This window comes from Pyrus communis, chromosome 1 (assembly GCF_963583255.1).
Source record: "Pyrus communis chromosome 1, drPyrComm1.1, whole genome shotgun sequence".
Taxonomy (NCBI): domain Eukaryota; kingdom Viridiplantae; phylum Streptophyta; class Magnoliopsida; order Rosales; family Rosaceae; genus Pyrus; species Pyrus communis.
The window spans coordinates 39,643,305-39,664,179 of NC_084803.1; the positions used below are offsets into that span (position 1 = coordinate 39,643,305).

The 20,875-nt window shown below is 37.7% G+C and overlaps 2 protein-coding genes and 1 non-coding gene across 7 annotated transcripts; all 3 read right to left on the minus strand.

Annotated features, from left to right (window-relative positions):
* Positions 1–1,742: 1,742 nt before the first annotated feature.
* On the minus strand, positions 1,743–1,826 carry TRNAL-CAA (transfer RNA leucine (anticodon CAA)). The gene has a single exon. It is a non-coding gene; the product is annotated as a tRNA-Leu (tRNA).
* A 7,199-nt stretch (positions 1,827–9,025) lies between these two features.
* On the minus strand, positions 9,026–11,158 carry LOC137728907 (protein DETOXIFICATION 48-like). Its single transcript, XM_068467707.1, has 2 exons — positions 10,870–11,158; positions 9,026–10,690 (listed from the first exon to the last, which is right to left on the minus strand). The coding sequence occupies exons 1-2, from the start codon at positions 11,026–11,028 to the stop codon at positions 9,206–9,208; spliced, it is 1,644 nt and encodes a 547-aa protein (XP_068323808.1). The 5' UTR covers positions 11,029–11,158; the 3' UTR covers positions 9,026–9,205.
* A 3,927-nt stretch (positions 11,159–15,085) lies between these two features.
* Positions 15,086–20,646, minus strand: LOC137709247 (sucrose transport protein SUC4-like). Of its 5 annotated transcripts, none has more exons than XM_068448343.1 (6): positions 20,047–20,646; positions 18,355–19,100; positions 17,783–17,846; positions 17,661–17,704; positions 16,568–16,727; positions 15,086–15,519 (listed from the first exon to the last, which is right to left on the minus strand). In XM_068448343.1, exons 1-5 carry the CDS (start codon positions 20,531–20,533, stop codon positions 16,569–16,571), a joined length of 1,500 nt encoding a protein of 499 aa, XP_068304444.1. In that variant the 5' UTR covers positions 20,534–20,646; the 3' UTR covers positions 15,086–15,519; position 16,568. The 5 variants fall into 5 exon arrangements, with proteins under 5 accessions (XP_068304444.1, XP_068304451.1, XP_068304461.1 ...); XM_068448350.1 differs by having other exon boundaries at positions 15,086–15,523; XM_068448360.1 differs by lacking the exon at positions 15,086–15,519 and adding an exon at positions 15,759–16,380.
* Between the last annotated feature and the right edge of the window lie 229 nt (positions 20,647–20,875).

Consider the following 20,875-nt stretch of genomic DNA (forward strand, 5'->3'; position numbering starts at 1 on the left):
CATTATTGCTAACCCATTGTGAGGCTAATCTTAGGGTACCGGGGGCCATTTGGTGGACACCCTCCACCTTTTTTCAGGGTAGGTGGAATTTCTTGTAGGTGGAATTTCGTTAAATCAGAAAGGTGGAGGGTGTCCACCAAATGACCCCCGGTGCCTAAACCCTAAACCCTAATCTTACCCCCTCCCCTTTAGTGTAGATAATATCATTTGTTCAAAAAAAAAAAAAAAAAAAAGAAGCCCTCTAAAATTGATTTAATCCCTCTATAATGCATGAGAGTTAAAAATTCAAATTTGACTCCGCAAGCATTAAGGATATTACAACCTACACCGCCACAATTGAAGTCACATATTGTGGATGCAAATTTCGTACATGATTGATTTAACGAAATTCCACCTACAAGAAAACAAACACCATTAGCCTAATAAATGAATACCCTGAAAAAAGGTGGAGGGTGTCCACCAAATGGTCCCCGGTGCCTAAGTCAAAAAAGTAGCAAGGAGAACAATAGAACTTGAGAGAGTTTTGAGTAGTTAGTGACGATTATGATTCCCTTTATTTGACCCGGCTATTTATAGCCAACAAATAAAAATAAATAAAACCTAGCAGACAGTTAGGAGGAGAGGTTGCAGAGCATATATATTAGGTAGTCCTTGATGATGCAGGCGCAGTCCTACCAGCTAACAATTTTGAAGGTCCATGTTGGTAAGAGCACATATGCGCCTGACATCTAACGGTGATCGCGGAGAGTCGGTGCCTTACTACCATAATTAGACCGGTATGGCTTGATGGCAAGACGTATTATGGGCATCCCCAGAAGCCCATAATATATGCCATAGGTGGCTCAGAAATCCGTGACCCATACCATGGACAGCTCGGAGAGCTCATGACTCATTACTGGCATAAAAGCTCATTACCTAGGGCAAACTACATCTTATTCCTTTTAGGTAATTTTGTGCGCTCTACTCATGACATCAAGGGTAAAACTATCGTATTGAGCGTATTATCCATGTCTCCTTCTATTGGATGTGGTTAATTTATATCTCCACACATGTAACTCTAACTTTTGCCTTCTAGATTGGAGATAGCCATAGAAATAATGTAAACAATTGTATGTCAATTTTTAGGCTTCAAAATGCAACATCAGCAAAAAATTTAAAATAGGTTTTTTGGTATCTTCTTATTCGTTATGTAAGGGGTTCAACTTTAATGCGGCCAAAGTGAGATAACAAAAATATGAAAAATAATGAAATTCTAATACATCCTACAAACGACTATGTGTTAATTATTTGCAGCTCTTTTTTTTTTTTTTTTTTTTTTTTTTTGGAAAAAACGATATTTTCTAAGCTAAGTAGGAGCAGGTGGATTTAATCTCACAATAAGCTAACAATAAGGTAGAAGGGGGTAAATTTAGCCCCACAATGGCTAACAATAAGGTGATTCAAATTCATCTTTGGTGAGAATCGAACCTAAAACTTCTTACTTACAAATGAAGAAAAATGTCATTAAACTATTGTACTAAATAGCATTGGGAGCATTATTTAAGAAAGAAAATCCCAACATTAGAGTAATTTTTGTACATTAATCGAAAACTTATTTCTTGCTATAGCTGTTAGCTCTCGAAAATTATCATCATGCATTATTTTCGCATGACAATTAGTCATTTATGTCTTTGGAATCCCATCTAGATATAAAGAAAAGAAAAGAAATAAAAAAAAAAAATTAAAAAATTAAAAGCAAGATTTGTCAGAAGTGGGATTTGAACCCACGCCCTCGTTAGAGGACCAGAACTTGAGTCTGGCGCCTTAGACCACTCGGCCATCCTGACAATGCTATGTTTATGTTATCACACCCATATCCAGGTTATAATATCAGATGAACATAAATTCTACCTTCCGTTTGTATACTATCAGGTACTTGTATCTCCATTCCACACTTAGCACAAGAATTTCAATCGTTAAATTTCTTCTCGAAAAGATTTGGCTTTTTTTCCAAATTCCGCGCAATCAATCCTTGCTTCATAGTTTTATTTGACCCTGATAACGTGCGCCCAAATCTCGTGCATTCAATGAATTGAAAAACTTGAAACGAAACATCCACATATTTATGAGATTGATTTTCGTTGAAGGCCAAGTCTTCCGCCTAATCAAAGATCAAAGCATGAAATATTCTTGGAAATTGATCAGTATCTAAATATACCTACTTTTGGAAAGAGAGTGGTACATAAGATGATGGAATTCGTGGGAATGGTTTTTCATTAATCACTTGAGTTCCAAACGCGCTGCTAGTCTCTTTTATTTATATACCTAATTTTGTTTTTGTCTTTTCATAATTTTTTAATGCAATTTACTCCCCACTATTTCATATAACATTTTAATAAAATTGATTCATGGTTGTTGGCTACCGAATATAGGTAGAACACTTTTAAAGACTTTACCAAGTTTACGAGGGTATCATCCACCAAAACCTAAAAAATTCAAGTTTAATTAGGTGTCCGAGGAACGGTGCATGTAATTATTTATTTATTTATTTATTTATAATAGCTATTCAAATTTTAGGATTGATTCCAAATTGATCTTAACTTTAATTTTAAAATATTTCAAATAATTACTTAACATTTTGAAAGTAGGCATTTGTTAAGTTCACTAGCATTAAGTGATAACGTGGACAATTATTAAAGCCAGTTTTTACCCTCAAGGCATTTACGGTGTTTTCAATCTCCAAATCGACGCATTTTAGATAAGCAAATTTATGTCTTAACTTGGCTAAAAGGAGTCTATTTGAGAAATTAGAGCTCCAAAGATGACGATTAGTTAAGAGCAACTTTAGTATTGGTCCACCTCATCATTTAGTGCTAGAAGCATTACTTAATGTTGGTAAAGTCATCACTTAACACCGGTGACCTAACAATAACCTAACAACTTTAGTATTGTTTGAAATATTTTAAAAGGTTAAGACTAATTTGAAATCACTCAAAATAAAATTTCCTGTTGCATTTAAAATAAGGAAAAAGACAGAATAAAATAATTATGCGCTTGCAAGTTGCAACATAACACAACCTGTAATAGTAACCCAATTGGGATGCAGGGTAATCTAGGAAATATGGATACATGGTATACTAGTATTACCCATTATAAAGACAATTATTTGCCACAAATGCATGGTGTTCATGGAGTAGTACTAGGATGGCTAGATAGAGATAAGTAGATATTATATATCAATTCGATCACAAAAAGAAGATAAGGAAATCTGATGAGAGAAGTGGGCTTCAAGCACTACGTCCAGGAAATTTGAATATGCAAAAACTAAATGAGTAAATATAAAAATAAATACACACACACACACACACACATATATATATATATATATATATTGTGGAATCAAAAATAATCAAGAGGCAACATGTGGATTTTTAGATGAAGAGGATAAAATTACCCTCGAGACACACCGAGTTTTCTACACGCGAGCAGTGGAGAATCATCCATCAACTGAGTCAAGAGTGCCCAAAATAGGTAACAAGTTCAAATTTATCTCATCCATCTTTACTCCATATCCTATACAAGGAAATCATTCCATAACCTTCAAAACATTCCATATAAATTAAATTAATTAGGCTAATTAATGGATTAATTCCTAATTAATCCATTAATCACCAAATTAATCACCATTACACCCCAAAAAACATCCAAGGGCCGGCCACTCTCTCTTCCAAAGAGGGCCAGCCACGCTCTATAAATAGGACTCGATTTTCTTTGAAAAGAGAGGTTCCACACTCTTCCAAAACTTCCAAAAGCTCTCCAAACACTTTTCTCTCTAAATTCTAACTTTGGCATCTGAGGTTCTTCAGCCAAAGCCCCACCCCCCCCCATTCATCGTGGGAGCATGAGGCTCTTGGCCTTGACCTAAGGTGTTATTTGTCTTGTAGGTGCAATTTTGTCTAAGAACAAAAAGGAAGAAATTTTCTTCCACATATATTTTAAAGTATCAACTGGTGGCTTTGCCATGACAGTCCATCATTTTAGGAGTGAAAGATTCATAGAGGCATTTCAACATCTTCCTGACCACCATCGTGTGATGCACTAGCACCAGGAATCGAACCCATAACATGTTATGTGGAATATGAGCCTGAAATTCATCTTCGACCACTGGACCACCCTTGATGGCTTACATATATAATTTGGGAAATCATTTATATAACACTTAGGCAACATTTATATAAATATAATTAATGTTTCAGTCTGCACTATAATAAGACGTCTATGATGTAATTATCAACATGGGTAAAGTAATGCAATCACGTCAAAGAATAATAACTTATCTTGACAGTGTAATTAGACATCTACAACGTAACTACCAACCATTTTTTTAATACATTCTATATTATCTACACTAATTAAGGGTTGTGAGAATAGGTTAAATTTCACTATAGGCTGACCATAATAATTTGTTTCAAATGCGCCTTTAGCTAGAATCGAACCTAAAACCTCTCACTTACAAGTAAAGAAGAATACCACTATACCATAGTACTAAGTGGCAACCTATAATCATAACTACCAACCATGTTATAGTAATAATTAGATCATTTGTATTTCTAATTATAACCATAACTATATTCATGTTATACTATAAACGTAAGATATTATATTTGGAAGTGATTGCATTACATACATTGCCAACGTTAAATTAAATGATAACAATACTCTTTTTTTAATTAAAAGGTACTGTAGAATTTTCCTTTAAATATATCGCTACTTAATCTTTGTGCTTGCTATGAAACTAATTTTGTTGTTAACCATTTAGCTTGTTTTGCTTGGCATCGTATGGTTCGAAGAATCTCATGATTTTATCCAAATTTTTTTGTTTTAATCCAATTCCAATTAATCAAATTAAAAATCAACTATTTTTTAAATAAATAAATAAATAATAATAGTAATAATAATAATAATAATAATAATAATAATTGTTTGTAGTTTGTACCATACTTCACCAATTCTATAACTACCGAGCACCAATCAACTTTATACATTCAGAGACCCACTGAAGGATTCATGTTAAGGAACTTTTGCCGAAGCATAAGAGTTTCTCTCCAACTAGAGGACAAATCACAATGCGACACATGTCAATATTAGAATAAAGCGCTTAGAGTCCCACATCAACCGCATACAAAAGTGTGTGACTCTCCTCAACTATAAAAGGAAATCATTCTCCTACAATTATTCCCAAATGCCGTTATTGTACTTCATTCATTATTAGAACTCACTAATGATGATTATGCTTAAACCTCTCTATCATGTACACTTTACATTATTAATGAGTACTCCTCTACCCTTGTGGACGTAGCCTAACTTAAGGTGAACCACCATCTTATGGTTGCTTCCCTATCCCTATACCTTTACATATTTACCTACACTTAATGATATTTCCCTATCTCTATCCTAGATAGCCTCGCATACTCTTGGTCACAAGTGTGCGAAGCAAAATCATATTATATGGTTCCTCTGAACCTTCACAATTACAAAACGTAAATAGCCTGCATACTCTTGCTCACAAGTTTGCGAAGCAAAATCATATTATATGTTTCATTCAAGCCTTCAAGAACTACAACATGTAGATAGCCTCGCACACTCTTGCTCACAAGTGTGTGAAGCAAAATTAACTTATGAGTCCTATGTTAGCTTCCACCACCTTGGCATGAAATCAAGCTAGGTAAGTGCAAAGTTTCATACTCACGAAGGGGGGAAGCTACAAGTGTGAAGCTTCACACACCCATGTAGGGGGGGCTACAAGTGCAAAGCTCCACATATATATGAAGGGTGGAAGCCTCACATACCTATGCAAGTGTGAAGCTTCGCATACCTTTGCTTATTACTAAACTCAATAAAACCTAGCACACTTTTGCTCAAGAGTGTGCGAAGCAAAATCCATCTATGCGGTCCCTCCCACATTTTTTTGTTCCTGGTCCTAAAAAAATGGAAATGTTACAAAAAAAAAAAAAAAAAAGCAAAGAAAAGAAAAGGGTAGGACTTTGGTCCCTCGGCAACTTGACAAAAATCAAGCCACCTCCTTTGGCTATCCTCCTCGCTTGGTGACTTGGGAGACAACCACTATATGCTATTACACTTGGGCACTCGGAAGCTTCGTGATAACTCACTTACTTGGGTTTTGCAAGTACCCAACTAAGAAACTTTCCTTACTCGGGAACTTGGGGAGCACTGTTTGTATTATATTTCATCAATCCTGAAAATACCGAGCACCAGTCAACTTTATACCTTCAAAGACCCGCTGAAGGATTCATGTTCAGGAACCCCTGCCAAAGCATAAGAGTTTCTCTCCAACCAGGAGGCCAATCACAACGCGAGACATGTCAACATCAGAATAAAGCTTTTTAGAGTTCCACATCGACTGAGGATGAGAGCGTGCGACTCTCCTCCACTATAATAGGAGATCATTCTTCCACAATTAATCTCTAATGCCATTATTATAATGAATTCATTATTAGAACTCACTAATGATGATTATGCTTAAACCTCTCTATCATGTACACTCTACATTATTAATGAGAATTCTTCTACCCTCGTGGATGTAGCCCGACTTAGGGTGAACCACATACATCTTGTGTCTGCTTCCCTATCTCTATCTTTCTACATATTTACCTACACTTAATGACCGGAGCAACCTTGTGAAGTTCACACCTTGACACTTTACATTGTTCCAAAGTCTACCTGATTTTGTACATCAACAGTAGTAGTAATAATAATAACAACAATAATAATTAAATTAAATGCTGAAATGACCTTTCCTTATATTGTTTATATGTTAAAGATGTAGAGTAAAAAATAATCTAGAAAATTATGGAGTTAGCACATGGACTTTTACCTACAAGAGATGAAAATGCCCTCATTAAATAGGTGAGGCCCTCATCCGTTCCACATAATTCAACAACCAAGAAGACCTGAGCTGCTAACTACAACTTCTCCAAGCTTTTTTGCACATGGCAAGGAGATAAGGCAAGGTAATTAAAGGTAGAATTAATAACCAATTCATACCTTGAGGCTTTCTTCATTGAAGGCATATTCTTGTATTCAAGGAAGCACAATTACATCCAATTGAGACTTTTCTAAGTATAATTCTTAAATACTATTATTGATTTCATAATACCCTAAGGATTATTTTCTAGTATCCTTAAGATATTCCAGCATCTTAAAGATACTTTCCTACTACATTTAAGGAGATGTCACACATTAGCCAACTGGATGTTGACCCATGGCATGACAATCCTTACACATGTGACCGACTATCTCCTAATAAATACCCCATTTTATACACTTCTCAAGTAAGTGGAAGTTACTATGCACAACTTAACCCTAAATCTCTCTTTTAAGAAAAACTAACTTAGGCATCGAAGATTCAGTAGCCAAACTCCCCCTCCAACTCTTTGGGCATGTGGGTTTGGTCATCGATTTAAGGTGTTTAATTATTTGTACGTATAATTTTGTCAAGACTGAGACAACAAATTTTTACTACCACAAAAGACATTATATATTTACAAGACATGAATTAAATATGGAATACAAAATTGGACTTTTATTCATGAGAAAAATGGAGGGAAGTAGCTAGGCAGGGTTATGATGGGTTGTGTGGAGTGGGAAACTAGTAATGCAGAGCTGCTCCAATTGCTGTCATCTGAGAAGTAGACGGAGGCAATAATAGCTGGATTTTGTTTCTTCAATTAGAATCTAGGGCCCTTCACACTTCATTCAATGCCCCCTCTTGTGTAGAGAAAATTTTTAATGTCTCGGAAAAACGACCGGTATTTCAAGTATAACAATACAATTGGTTTAGAAATTTGAAAAATAAATGAAAACTCAACTAATTATATTATGATAATTGATGTACCAAATCATGTTCTCATGACTTTGAAAAATGTCTCCTTCTATAGATACTTCTCTACTGTCAATTATTGTCATCATTTTACTTTCTCTCTCTCTCTCTCAAGTAGTTATACAGATATGTATATGTATTTTTGTTTTTGAACTAACTTCTGTATTTTCAAATTTGGTTTTTGTTTACTTTTCAACTTGGTATAATTGCTTCATGATGCTAGCAAAGTGTGCTGAGCTGAAGCCTAGAAGGACAGCCACTTATTATATATAGATATTGATAATTTCAAATTGAAACCCTTTCAGATAAAAAAATATCAACAAAAGAAGCTCCTCATGAGCACATAAAATAATATCAAACAAACCAGATGCATGCATGTGAGAAAGATTTTTGCATGCTTGAAAATGATTTCAAGCACTATAACAAGAGAAAAAAGAATTAGCAGACCAGATTACAAGTCTCTTAAATAGTGAACTGAGCAATTTCGCATGCTTGTAAACTACTTTAATCCCCGAAGACATTAAACCAAGGCTGCAAAAGTTGTTCTGGCCAATTGGATTAACTCACATTATGCATGTGTTGTTTTACATTTCTTTTTTAGACAAGCGATATTTTATATATGAACTGGTGAAGTTGAACTTAGGTGTTAATTAGTTAATGTAAATATTTTAGAGAGTGTTACTTATATTTATGATCCAAACAATGCGTGTTCCATTAAATTAGGTCTTTGAACAGAAAGAATGTGTAAAAGGTTAGTATCTGCAAAGAAATTGTATGTAATAATGTGAAGAATGTGTAAAAGGTTAGTATCTGCAAAGAAATTGTATGTAATAATGTGTAATTTCGCTTTTAGGACAGCAACGTTTTTGCCTAATTTGGAATCGACCAAGAAGAAGGGTAGGCACAGATCTTATCATGGTTCAAAAGCAACCGACAATTAAACCCTTCTCTCTCTCTCTCTCTCTCTCTTTCAACACACGTATCCAACACATGAAAAACTGATTAATAATTAAAATACAATGTTTGATTAATACAACTAGGAAAAGAAAAATACAAAAAAAAAAAAAAAAGAAAAGAAAAAAAAAGTAGACTAATTATATATATAAAGAGAAAATATAAAAGAAGACTCTTATACAGTAGCTCAGATATGATGTGGGCGGCTTTGCGAATCACATACAGTTCCTCAAAAGGGGAAATAAAAAATGGGGAAGCTAACTAGCTAGGGTGAAACTAACTTAATTAGCTGTGATGATTATATATATTTAGTTAATGCACATTGCTAGTGTTAACTTTTTGTAGTAGCTGATGATGTGATAGATATGATGATCATACAATAAGTGGGTCTGTTTCCAGCGCTTCCGATGATTTGACAACCTCATCATCTTCCAAGTTGGGATCCTTATGATCAGAACTTGGTGGTGGTGCGGATGATATTGGTAATATCGAAGAAGTTGTAGAAGCTGCAGAAGTAGCTTGGGTGAGATCCTTTGATCTTTTGACCTGAAGATTCCAATCTGTTGTGCAAACGACATAGAACATGAGCAAAGCACAAGAGCCTTGAGCTGCAAGCAATCCAAGCCACAGCCCTGCAAACCCCATTTTCACCACGAACCCCATCAGCATCGCCACCGGCATTCCCACCAAGTAAAATGACCCCAAGTTTATGTTGGCTCCAACCGTAGGTCTCGCGCTTCCCCTTAAAACACCGCAGGCGGTGGTTTGCGGGCAGTTTCCGAGCTCACACAACCCTGCTATCGGCAATGCAATCGCCGTGAGCTTGAGTATTTCCGCGTCATTAGTGAAGAATCTCCCCCATTGGTGCCTCATCAATGTTGTGAACAACATGGCTAAAAGGCCTAAAGCCACCGCGCAAACGAGCGAGACGATCATAGAAATGCGCGCTTTTGAGGGTCGCTTAGCGCCCAATAAGTTCCCAACTCTCGTGGAGACGCCGAGGCTGAGCGATGAAGGGAACACGTAGACAAGAGAGGTGGTCTGGATTAGTATTCCCATTGAAGCAATGGTGGCTTTTGGGTTGGCTAACAGTCCGCAGAGCATTATCATGAACTCGTACCACCACCACTCGAGGCAAACGGAGATGCAGGTCGGGATAGAGAGCGCAAGCAAAGACGACCAGCCGCGGAGGCAATCAGCGCTGGGACAAACCCACGTGTCCTTGTAAACATTGGAGAAGTACGTGAAGGAAAAGAGTAGGATGAAGAGGTTGAGATTAGTCCAAACCATGGCTATGGCCACCCCGGAAATCCCCATTTGGAATTTGACAACGAGGAGGAAGTTTAGAGGGATGTGGAGGAGGACGGAGATGGCGGAGCAGTAGGTCACTGGCAATGTGATGTTTTGGGTGCGCAGATAAATTCTGAGGGGGTGGAGAAGGGAGAGAAAGAAGAGGTCGGGAATGGAGAAGAGGGTGAAAGTGTGGGCGACGGAGGAAATCTCTTCGTCCTGGCCGCACCAGAGGAGGACTCTCTTCATGTTGAGCCACATGAAGGAGATGGGTAGGGAGGTGGAGAGGAGGAGGAGGATGGTTCTCTGAAGGGTTAGGCCGAGGAGCTTCAACTGTTTGGCGCCGTACGCTTGCCCGCAGATGGGTTCCATTCCCATGGCGAGGCCGGAGATGACGGAGTAGCCTGTGATGTTGGCAAACCCAATTGAAAGGGAGCCTCCGGCGAGCTGAAGCTCACCGAGGTATCCCAGAAAAAGCATGGAGATCATGGCTCTTGAGTAGAGAAGTAGGCCTGTCATGGTTGATGGACCTGAGATCTTCCCTATGGCCTTGAATTCTTGTACAGCCTGAAAATGCAAAAAAACAGAAAGATACCAAGAATTAACACATGTTAATTAATTGTTTACTTCGAAACGCCGTCCAAACATTATTAATTAATCAAAAACAAGAAGCATATAAACTTTTTTTTATATGGTTGGTTTTGTTGTATCATGAAAATGATTGTTGGGGTTTTGTTGTTAAGTACCTCGGAGAGAGTAGGCCATCTATGGAGCTCTTGATCGTCATCGTCAACAAAAACATCAGAAGAGTGAAGGTCGTCCATGGTTTTATTGGAGGTTTTGATTAAGAGGGTTTTGTTGGTCGAGAGAAATGAGGAGGGAGAAGAAGGCTTTGGGTTGCACATGATTGATTAGCTTAATTTGCTAAAGCTAAAGCTAATGATGTTTGGATTAAGAAAACAACAATTTTAAAGAACAAAGTGAGAGAAGAAATAGAATTAGGAAGGACCCTGTTTTTTGTTGGGTCTTTTTGTGTTTGGTTGGAGGATTTTGAATGTGAGAAGGGAAGTAGGGTGAGGAGGGTTTTATATACACATGGAAGAAATTGGGTCCCACAATTTGCTTCATGCACGTGTCAATATATCCAAGAGAGAACCCTCATAGGGAAAGTGTCCTCCCGAAAATGCTTTGAAAGGATTCATTCAGCCAGAAAGATGAAAAGGGGAAAAGATAAAACCTAAAAGAAAATGGTTCATGGGGAGGTTGTGTGGGGGCCGACCTTCCATTCGTCCCTAATTTTTACCTCTCTCTCTCTCTCTCTCTCTCTTTCTAAATATTAGGTTAAGTCACTTCATTTTGTTTTCATATGGTGGTATGAAAGTTTGAAAGGGTGTGGGTGGAGAAACTTAAAAAAAAAAAATGAAACAAGTGAAAGCCCCGAAAGATTATTGGTCGATTTTAACCGCATAAGCAATATTCTATATTTGATTATCGGAAAATCGTAATTGTGGCCCAATTTTGGCACTTTGTCGGTAGTGGGATTAACTTGGTGTTGATGAGTTCATGGTTAAACCTTTTCGCTTAAGTAGATAATCTTTTTTAAACCCCTCCCCCCAATCTATAGACTGCATTCGGATCTGTTTTTCTATACCAAAAAAGTAAAACAAGTTTATCTTAAATTAGGATGCCATTGCCGAGTGGAATTGGTAGTAAAAAAGCATTTTAATTTGTGAGTAGTGCTACACAGCATTTTAATTAATTAATTTGTTGCTTGCTTGCTTGAGAAATGACAAGAGCCTATTAGTTTGTTGTGTATTGTTGCAGTCTTTGAGAATATGGGCAACAACTGGAACTGCTAGCTAACTTGTGGGCAGCAAACATGTTTGCATATTTGAACTTTTTGACCATGCATATGTCTGCATCTTGGCACAAAACACGTTTAGCAACATTACCCAATCTCAGCAAAGCTCTTTGCTGTCTCTTCAACCACTTGATTAGAATAAATCAACACATCACTAGGTTGCTATAGATAGCTCAATTTGAGAGGTGCCAAAGCTTACAACCTGCTTTTGGTCCTCCCCACTCCACTTAGGAGGATTTAAAGTGAGACATGGGTTTTGAGGTCAATCAAATATTTTAACTTGTGGTAAAGTTTGTTTCCTTTTAAAGTGGCTTTGATTTCACGATCTATTTGTTAAGATCCTAATCGCATATGGAAAATAGTAGTCATTTTACTAGTAAATAAAAACCCTCGTACTTCCGATGGCCCTAACTAGGGCCTCGTTTCGTGCGAGGGTCAGGATGGGATCGAATTCAGTTATGTCTCTCAAATTCCCACATTTGTAAAGGGTACTTGTTTTCTCTAGTGTGTTGTTTAAGGGGGTTAGTCTCGCCATTATTAAGTTCACCAAACATGAAACAAGACAATTGTACCTTATTCATTGATCACTCTATTGAGAGACGTTGCTCAAAATTTGTCATGCACACTCAAACCCAAGCCAGATAGATGAGGTCGCTGGTTTTGGACGTAATTAAACAAGAAATTGAGACTTGAGACTCGCAAAAGTATCAACCACCAGAAAGATTGAGTATCAAATTAAGATTTGCTTAGTTTGCTGGTAAATTGGGGCTTAACCTAATTTATCTAAACAAGTGGGATTTTGGTTTAAGGGTTTTGTACAAGTGAGGAAAATGTGTGGCAAATCTAAACTCATCTTTTGTTGCACCATTTTTTTCACCATATTTTTTAATAGGGATATATATGATATGTTGATGGGTACGTTGGAGGTAGGTATTGTGTGATGGAATGGGACCACTGAGAAATGGATTGTAATGGGATGAGAGAGAGAGAGAGAGAGATGACTGTGTGTGCATGCTTGGAGAAGAGGTAGGCAGATGGGAGAAAGGGAACACTGATAGACAATTACGTGCTCCACTTACAACCGTTTAATTTGTATCCCTATTAACACAACAGAGGGAGGCTGTCTCTCTGTGGGAGAGAGCCTTGGCTCTTTCTTCTCTGTCTCTCTCTCTCTCTGTGTTTCTGCTTCTGTTTCCTGCTCTGCACCTCTGCCTCTGTGCCTACTACCACCATCCCAAACAAGCAGTGATACTAGCAAGTAAAACTTTTTCCCTCCTCCCATTTTAAGACACGGTTACTTTAGTATCTCGAGTTACAACGTGAACGGCACATGTAATATGAGATTCACTGTTTCGGTATTTCAAATCAACCATATACTATCATGTGTTTTAATTTTTTTATATAACACTACGTAATTATGTTGGTACATACATTGACAGAATGACAATCCCGTTGCATGATAGTTCATCTTCCCATTTGAGTGACTCCGAAGAGGAAGAAAAGCTTAAAGAGTTGTACCGAAGAGATTTTATCGCGTCCCAGAAACCCATAACCCCCGCCCTTGTCAGATACTCCATGTGTATCGAGCTCAATGAGTATTTTTCTGTAGAGACAGATGAGTTTTGAGAGGTGCGTGTCAAAAGTAACAAAACCAATGGACCAAAACGAGCGAAAAACTGAAAATTGAAATAAAAAAATTATGCACAGATTTCCCCAACTGCTACTTTACCAATCAATCATGTCTAAAAAAGTATATATGTTTTGATATTTTCCCTTACAACTAGAGTTTTTTGTCACATTCTTCTGTCACACATTTTGTAATCTTTGATATAAAAAATGAAAAGGATTCACGGGTCATTATTTTTAGGGTTACATTATTCATGCACGAATGGTAATTCATACACAAAAAATAGTTTTCCTTCCAAATGAAAATGCAAAAGAAAAGAAAGAAAAAAAAAAAAAGAATTCGAATTTAGCATCTTAATTGGGAAGTGGGGTCTCATTCACTCTCACCCAAAATGCAATTTCCACCGGTTTGTATCAACCCAAGTTGTTGTTATAGTGGGGGTTTTATGCTTATATGCTTGCACTCAATCCAGAATTTCAGAATTTTTTTGGGGTATCAATGACATAAATGCGCAAATGTATGATCACTCACTCACTCACTTGTAGTTGTAGATTTGATATTAGAAATAGACGTGTTGATATTTTAATCTGTGGAAATCAAAACAAAATAAATAACACTATTTTAATTTGAGTCTAAGGTTCTTCAATGCTCCAGAGACTTAAAGTTCATGTATAACTTTCCGACGAAGTTGGGATTCAAATTTGAGTTTCAATATGAGAATTGAGTTCAAGGTGGAGTGTCAAATTAGGAATAATGTTATTCAACCAAGAAAAATGAAATTTGTATTTTGAGTCCAATCATCTTCAATGGACATAACTAAATTGTTAAAACACATGTTTTGCGTCCAATGCTTTCTCCTTCAATACAAAGACTCAAATATTAAAACTCAAGATGAGTCTTAAGATTTGAGTATTTGCATTTGAAAAAATAACCAAAATACATATATGTAGCAACTTTTTGGGACCCAAATATAAAATGAGAAATGATAAATGTATATCAGTTTTATGCTCTCACATACTCCAATTTAATATTAATTTTTTTCCTTTTATTTATTTAATCCGATAAATAAAGAAGAGTATGAGAAGAAGTTATGTGAAAATTATCTCCTTACAAAAATATAAGTAGCGAATTTGAGTTCTTGCATCGAAGATACTCTCAATTTTTTTTATATCAAATAAAAAATAAATAAAAAGGTGAGTGACGACAAAAAATGGGAAAGGGATCCTCTCCAAATCCTTTCCACCAAATCCACCAAATCAAGGGATCCAAACCCTTGAAATTTGATCAAACGGCTAAAGTTATTATAATTTTTAAAAAGGTCTCCTGTTTGTAACCGTTGAATCAAATTTCAAAAGTCCCGATTCTTTGATTTGGTGGAAAGAATCCGAAGATGATCTATTTCCCGAAAAATGAAACTCCATCAACATATTATAACAAAATAAATATCCAAGGCCTGTTTTGGGAAGAGGACATATGCAACGATAGGACCTTTTGGGATTTGACACTAATAATAAAATAAAATAAATATTCCTCTTAAAAATACACGAACAAATTCACATATTCCCGTCCCGGCAGAAAGAGCCTTTCCCTTGCCTTTCCTGGAGATGTCTGATATGCCTTAAATCTATCTAAAAAACAATGTGTCACTAATCTCTCTTCTACTAGTGTAAAAGCCTTGTGACATGTACTATGCATGTTTCTTCTCGTATTTCCGGAACCCACTATGTTCCCCATACCACTCAGCAAAATGAATTTTGTCGTCAATGCATGAGTGGGCAATTCTTGACTATTTGACGCACTCACGCACAAGCAACTAATCCAAGCATTCTTCAATAGAAATAGTGAACGTTACCCGAGAGATTTGATTTAATTTTTTCCCTTTCTTTTCTTTCCAATACTTCTAGAAGCCTGTCTAGCAAACAAGCATGGGAGGATTAAAAGCAGACAGACTTTCATAGATGGTTATTATAGCAATTAAGGCAAGAATTTATTCCAATGTCCAGACACAAAGAATAAAATAAATTTTACTTAAACTAATTAATATTTTAATATATAATTAAAAAAAAAAAGCGGAAGAAAAGAGAATAAACGCAAAAGCCATCACAAGAATAAAACTTTGCAACAAAAGAGAGAACCAAAAAAAAAAATCAGAGAGAATAAAAAGGCATGGTCTCCATCAAGGTTTCGATCAGTACATTTCACATATTCACTGCTGGCCACCATATTCATACAACAAAATCCATGAACAAAACGCATGAGATTCCAATACCTCATAGCCGAACCACCATCGCCCAATCGAAGCTTTACCCGAAAGGAAAACATAATATTTTCAAGACGAATTATTCTCGAACAGCCGCAACATCTTATCTTTGGTTGGTAGCAAACTAGTCTCGGATTAATTCCGGAATCTACAGCTGAGGAGGCTGCACCTACTTTTCCATGGCAATTTGCCACAATCCTGCAGATGGGACTGGTTTTTTCATTCAAGAAATTCTCCACTAGTTGTAGATAACTTGTCTCACCGGGCACTAACTGACTTCCATTACATCAACATATTTTCGTAGCCAGCGTCTGCGGAAAGCTATCGCTTTATGACAATCTTGTTTCCCACGACACTTTTAAAAATAGCAGTGTCTAAAATCACCCATTCCACATGGATTTCCCATGTCTAAACAAATATGTGATTCCCACATAGGGATTTCACCAAGTGCCCAGCAGGAATTGAATAAATTGTAGAAACTCAGATGTATAATTTGCTGAATCGAAGCACTGCACGTGGAAATTGAGTTCAACATCCACATACTCGTTGCCAGGCCTTTAAATTATTTGAACACAAGTAACTTCAACTGATTGACTGTATAGCAAGTAACAGCTATTCACAGATTTTCACTAATTATTGAGATTTTACCATTTCGGTGACAAAAAAGTTCAGTGGAAAGTAGATACAACAAAATACCTCATGCGACAGCTCCGGGCTTAGGAGCAGCAGAACGTGGAATTGCCAAGATGGCCACCAGGCCGCTGGCTAAGGATGCAACTGCTGCCACGGCAAAGGCTGGAGCATTTCCACCACCAAATAGCTGATCCCACGGTCCACTTCCTAGTGATACGATCACCTGTTCTCAAACAACAAATATTCATGACCAAAATCAATATAATAAAGATGATAAATGTCATTCACAGAGAAGTCCATGGGAGTTCAATCAGGTAATATTGGCTCAATACAAAACAACTATTAATGGAGTAATTGTTGATTACATGCGATATTATACACTAATCAACCACACTAAGGGGAGTGAGGAGGGTTTGAACCCGAGACGCAGTATGTTGAAGAGGAAGGCCCTAACCAACAAGGCTATCCACCACTTGCAATAATCAAGTAATTGTTATAACAAGGGAAAATAAATACACAAATATGATTCTTTTCAAAGCATGCTCTTCAACTCAAGCATCGATGATTTGCATAAGGCATCAACCCATACCTGAACGGCTGAACCATCACATCCTAGTAGCAGTTTAAGGGGTTTTGTCAAACAGGGTATTGTTTCTTGGGTGGTTTCAGTAATTCGTCCCAAAATGTGATAGTAGAAAGCAGTTTCGACTATGTTTCACATAATAAAACAATGGAAAGGTGCAGAGTTTAAAAGCGTTTTTTCTTGATCAATCAATTAGTTAGTGCCTTCATGTCCCAGGAGAGGACATGCTCAACATGAATAGACTTATTTTCATGTATACATAAATACACGGACGGTGGTGCTACGGGAAGACTAAGGCCAACAACAACTTAGTGGTAATTAGGAATTATAATCAAAACATGACTTAAAATGAAAATTTAACCAACGATGGGACATGACAAAAGAATTAGGATGTATATAGCCAACCCCAAAGTTGGGACAAGGTGCAGGTGTCATATGTGCATGTATCTCTTCACTTTTGGTTGATGACTGTACAAGTGTATTATAACCTTATACCAGTAATGTATTTCGTGTTAATTTAGTTTCAACACAGAAGCGTCACATGCATTGCTAAAAGGAAATGAGTGTTCTTACCTGCGGGATTACTATTGCCAGATTCAGTACACCCATTGATAAACCTACAAGAACCAAACATCAATGTAAGAAACCCTACAGCTAAAACTCCAACGAAAACATTCTGTTAAAGAAATTCCAACCTTGGCCAAGTCCCAAAGACTCGATTCGAGAAGAAACCAAAGCATACGGAACACTGTATGTGATCTGCAACAAATATTCCGGTAATTTAAATTCCATTCATAGACCAAGTTCACACACAAAGCGTAGACATTCCATAATAACCGCATGGTGAAAAGGCCCTTCTCCAAAAACGATAAAATAACTTTCAAATCCACCCAAAGTTTTTCAAAAACAAGAGAGAAAAGTGAAGATGACTTCTCCTCAAATAAAAAATTATTACTTGATAGGTCAAATTCTTACAGAGAAGATCCCCAACTTGACACCCCCTTCCTTCCCACAGCAGCATATTTTGAGGTCAAATGGATGAGATTAACCCTTTTTGTTCTGAAGTAATTTTTTATATTCTTTTGGTGTAAAATAACCATTATGGTATGCTTGATCCATCATTAGTTACCAAAAGAAAAAGATTGGTCGTAAGCAACTTCCAACATTCCCTGCTCATAAAATTTAGCCCCTGTTTGCCTTCGAACAGTGAAACATACATTGCCAAATAGAAAGCATGCATCACATTCAACCAGAAATAAAAGCTTACCGCCAATGGAATACCGAGAACTGCAAAAACAACCAGTGCAGCTATCACAATGCCATCTGGAGGTAAATCATGGCCCCCAACGCCAATACTCTTGTTCACAAATGTAATAACAAGCATTGCGAAAAAGCAAAGAGTCATGAGAATGCTTGAAATTCCCCACACAAAGCCAGCCCCCCATTTCCTGCAAAGCTTCTCCATAAGCACCGAGGTTATACCAAGAAGAACCGAATTCAACATCAAACCAAGAGCTCCCATTCTAACACCAGTACTATAATTTATCCCTTCATTTGGCTTGCCACCATAAATCTCTCGACCCATCCAATCAGTATCAAAGAGAAGAAATGGAAACCACCCAATCCAGTTTAGAGCAATAACAAGTAGGATTAACCATACAGACCCTGGGAAATATCTAAAAGTCCCAAACAGCTCCCAGAGAAAAGCTTCTTCAATATGACTTGACTGTCCTGGCACTTCATCAGCAAAGGGTGTAGTTCTGTTACTTGAACCCAGAGGTGTTTCCTGAGCTGCTGATATGCTTATCCATGTAGTAATTGCAATGAAGGCAGTGTCGACGAAGAAAGCAGACTTGAGGTTTGCACAGTTAACATTGCATGCTGGGGTAATTGAAAATGGAAAAACCTTGAACAAGTAACTTATTGATCCAGTTGCATATCCAAGAACATTGCCAACCGCCATAAACAGAGAGAAATAAGCGTTTGCCACTCGAGTTCTTCGATAATCCTTTTCTAGCAAGAGAGAAATTACAAAGAAAAAAAGTGTTACTGGTATTTATTTTGACACGTTGATCTTTCAGCACATTTGATCTTTTCAGCGCATTGGCAGCTAACCAATGTTCCTCAAAAGAATCAACAATGTTCCATGCATCAATAATTTCTAGTTGTCTTTGAGAACTTCACATAAAAAAAGTGATTCCATAGCGATGTGGTCATTAATCTCTCTCCATTCTGTGAAATCAATAACAAATCACAATGACCTACTTTGAGGTGAAGATAATCTCTTGCAAGATAATCAAGGCATGGTTTAAACCTCTGCCACTTTGGCATTCATTTTTGGAATTATAAGACCTCTGCAAGCAATCAAAATTCTAGCATTTGCAGAAACAGTCTCTACTCAATAGTTGTTCGGGAGGTCTGTTCAATGTTCATCTCGCACGTAGGCAAATATAAATAGCTTTCTTGCTACAATAGTAGCCATTATTCTGTATTGCATTCAAACATCCATACGGACCATACCAAGTACTGACCCCTAACTTATAAAGGATCTCGAGTTCTAAACTCTCGGGTTTACTGCAGCATGCACAGCTTAACGTATTAGGGTGGATTATCAATACCAAAGTTCCAAAATTAGGAAAATGTTTACACTTTCAGTCTCCAGCAGATCATACATCACCTAATTTATGATGAGTTTTCAACAGCATTTTTCACAGAATATTAATACATATTAGAAGTTATAAACAACCACAAAATTCATCAAAACTCATTCCAAAATTGACTAGAAGTTGACTAAGGTCAATGGATTGAATTGTTACTTACTACGGTCTAGCGGTATTCCTAAGAAGTTTATTGTCTGTTTGAATTTCATTCGATACCAATTTATTCCCCTACCGCTTAATGTAAATATATTATTTGATCATAAAAAAGTTCGCAAATTGTTCAAATTGAAGGTTCATACCAGTGAGATCAGCGAGGAGAGCTCTACAAGGACCCTGAGTCACATTATTGGCCACGTCCAGAATCCAAAACCCGAACACGAACACGGCGATGGCTCTGGGCCTGACGCCGCCGCCTCTGTCGCCTAGCAACCACCCGATATCAGCGGAGAAACCGATGATTAGAACGGAGACGGCGATACAGGCCGCTCCGACCACGATGAATGGGCGCCGACGACCGTATCGGCTTGTGCAGCGGTCGCTCATGTGGCCCACAAGGGGCTGGACCACAAGGCCCGATAAAGGCCCACAGAGCCATATGACGCTGGCCCAAGCGTGAGGGATTCCGAGCTCTTGAACGTACGGAGTCAAGAGCGAGAGCTGTAGGGCCCAACCGAATTGGATTCCACACGCGACCGATGCCACTCGGAGGAGTTGCCGGAGTGGGACTCGGGTTCGGACCGCCGGTCGAGCCCTGACCCGGTGGCGGTCTCCGTCTGGAGTTGGCATGGCGATCGGTCCCCTCTCTCTCTAGAACTCTCGAATATATTCCTTCCTTCTCTCTCAAGAACTGTGGGAAATGGCGCGAAGAGAGAGAAGGTGGCGGCTTTTTGTTTGGCCGCGGGAACGTCAGGTGTGAAGTCAGTGATTGGGAGACGGAAATGCCCTTGCATGTTATTTAATTTTACGAAAGTGCCCTGGAAGTGGATAAAAGCGGGAATTCAGGGGAGGTTGATGATTGGAGTTTGGAGTGGCAAATTATGATTGGAAGTGAGGGCAAAGTCGGTGTGGAATTTTGGTTTTCTGGAGGTCGACTGAGTCCGGACAAGTGGAAGGTTGCACCGAAAGGCT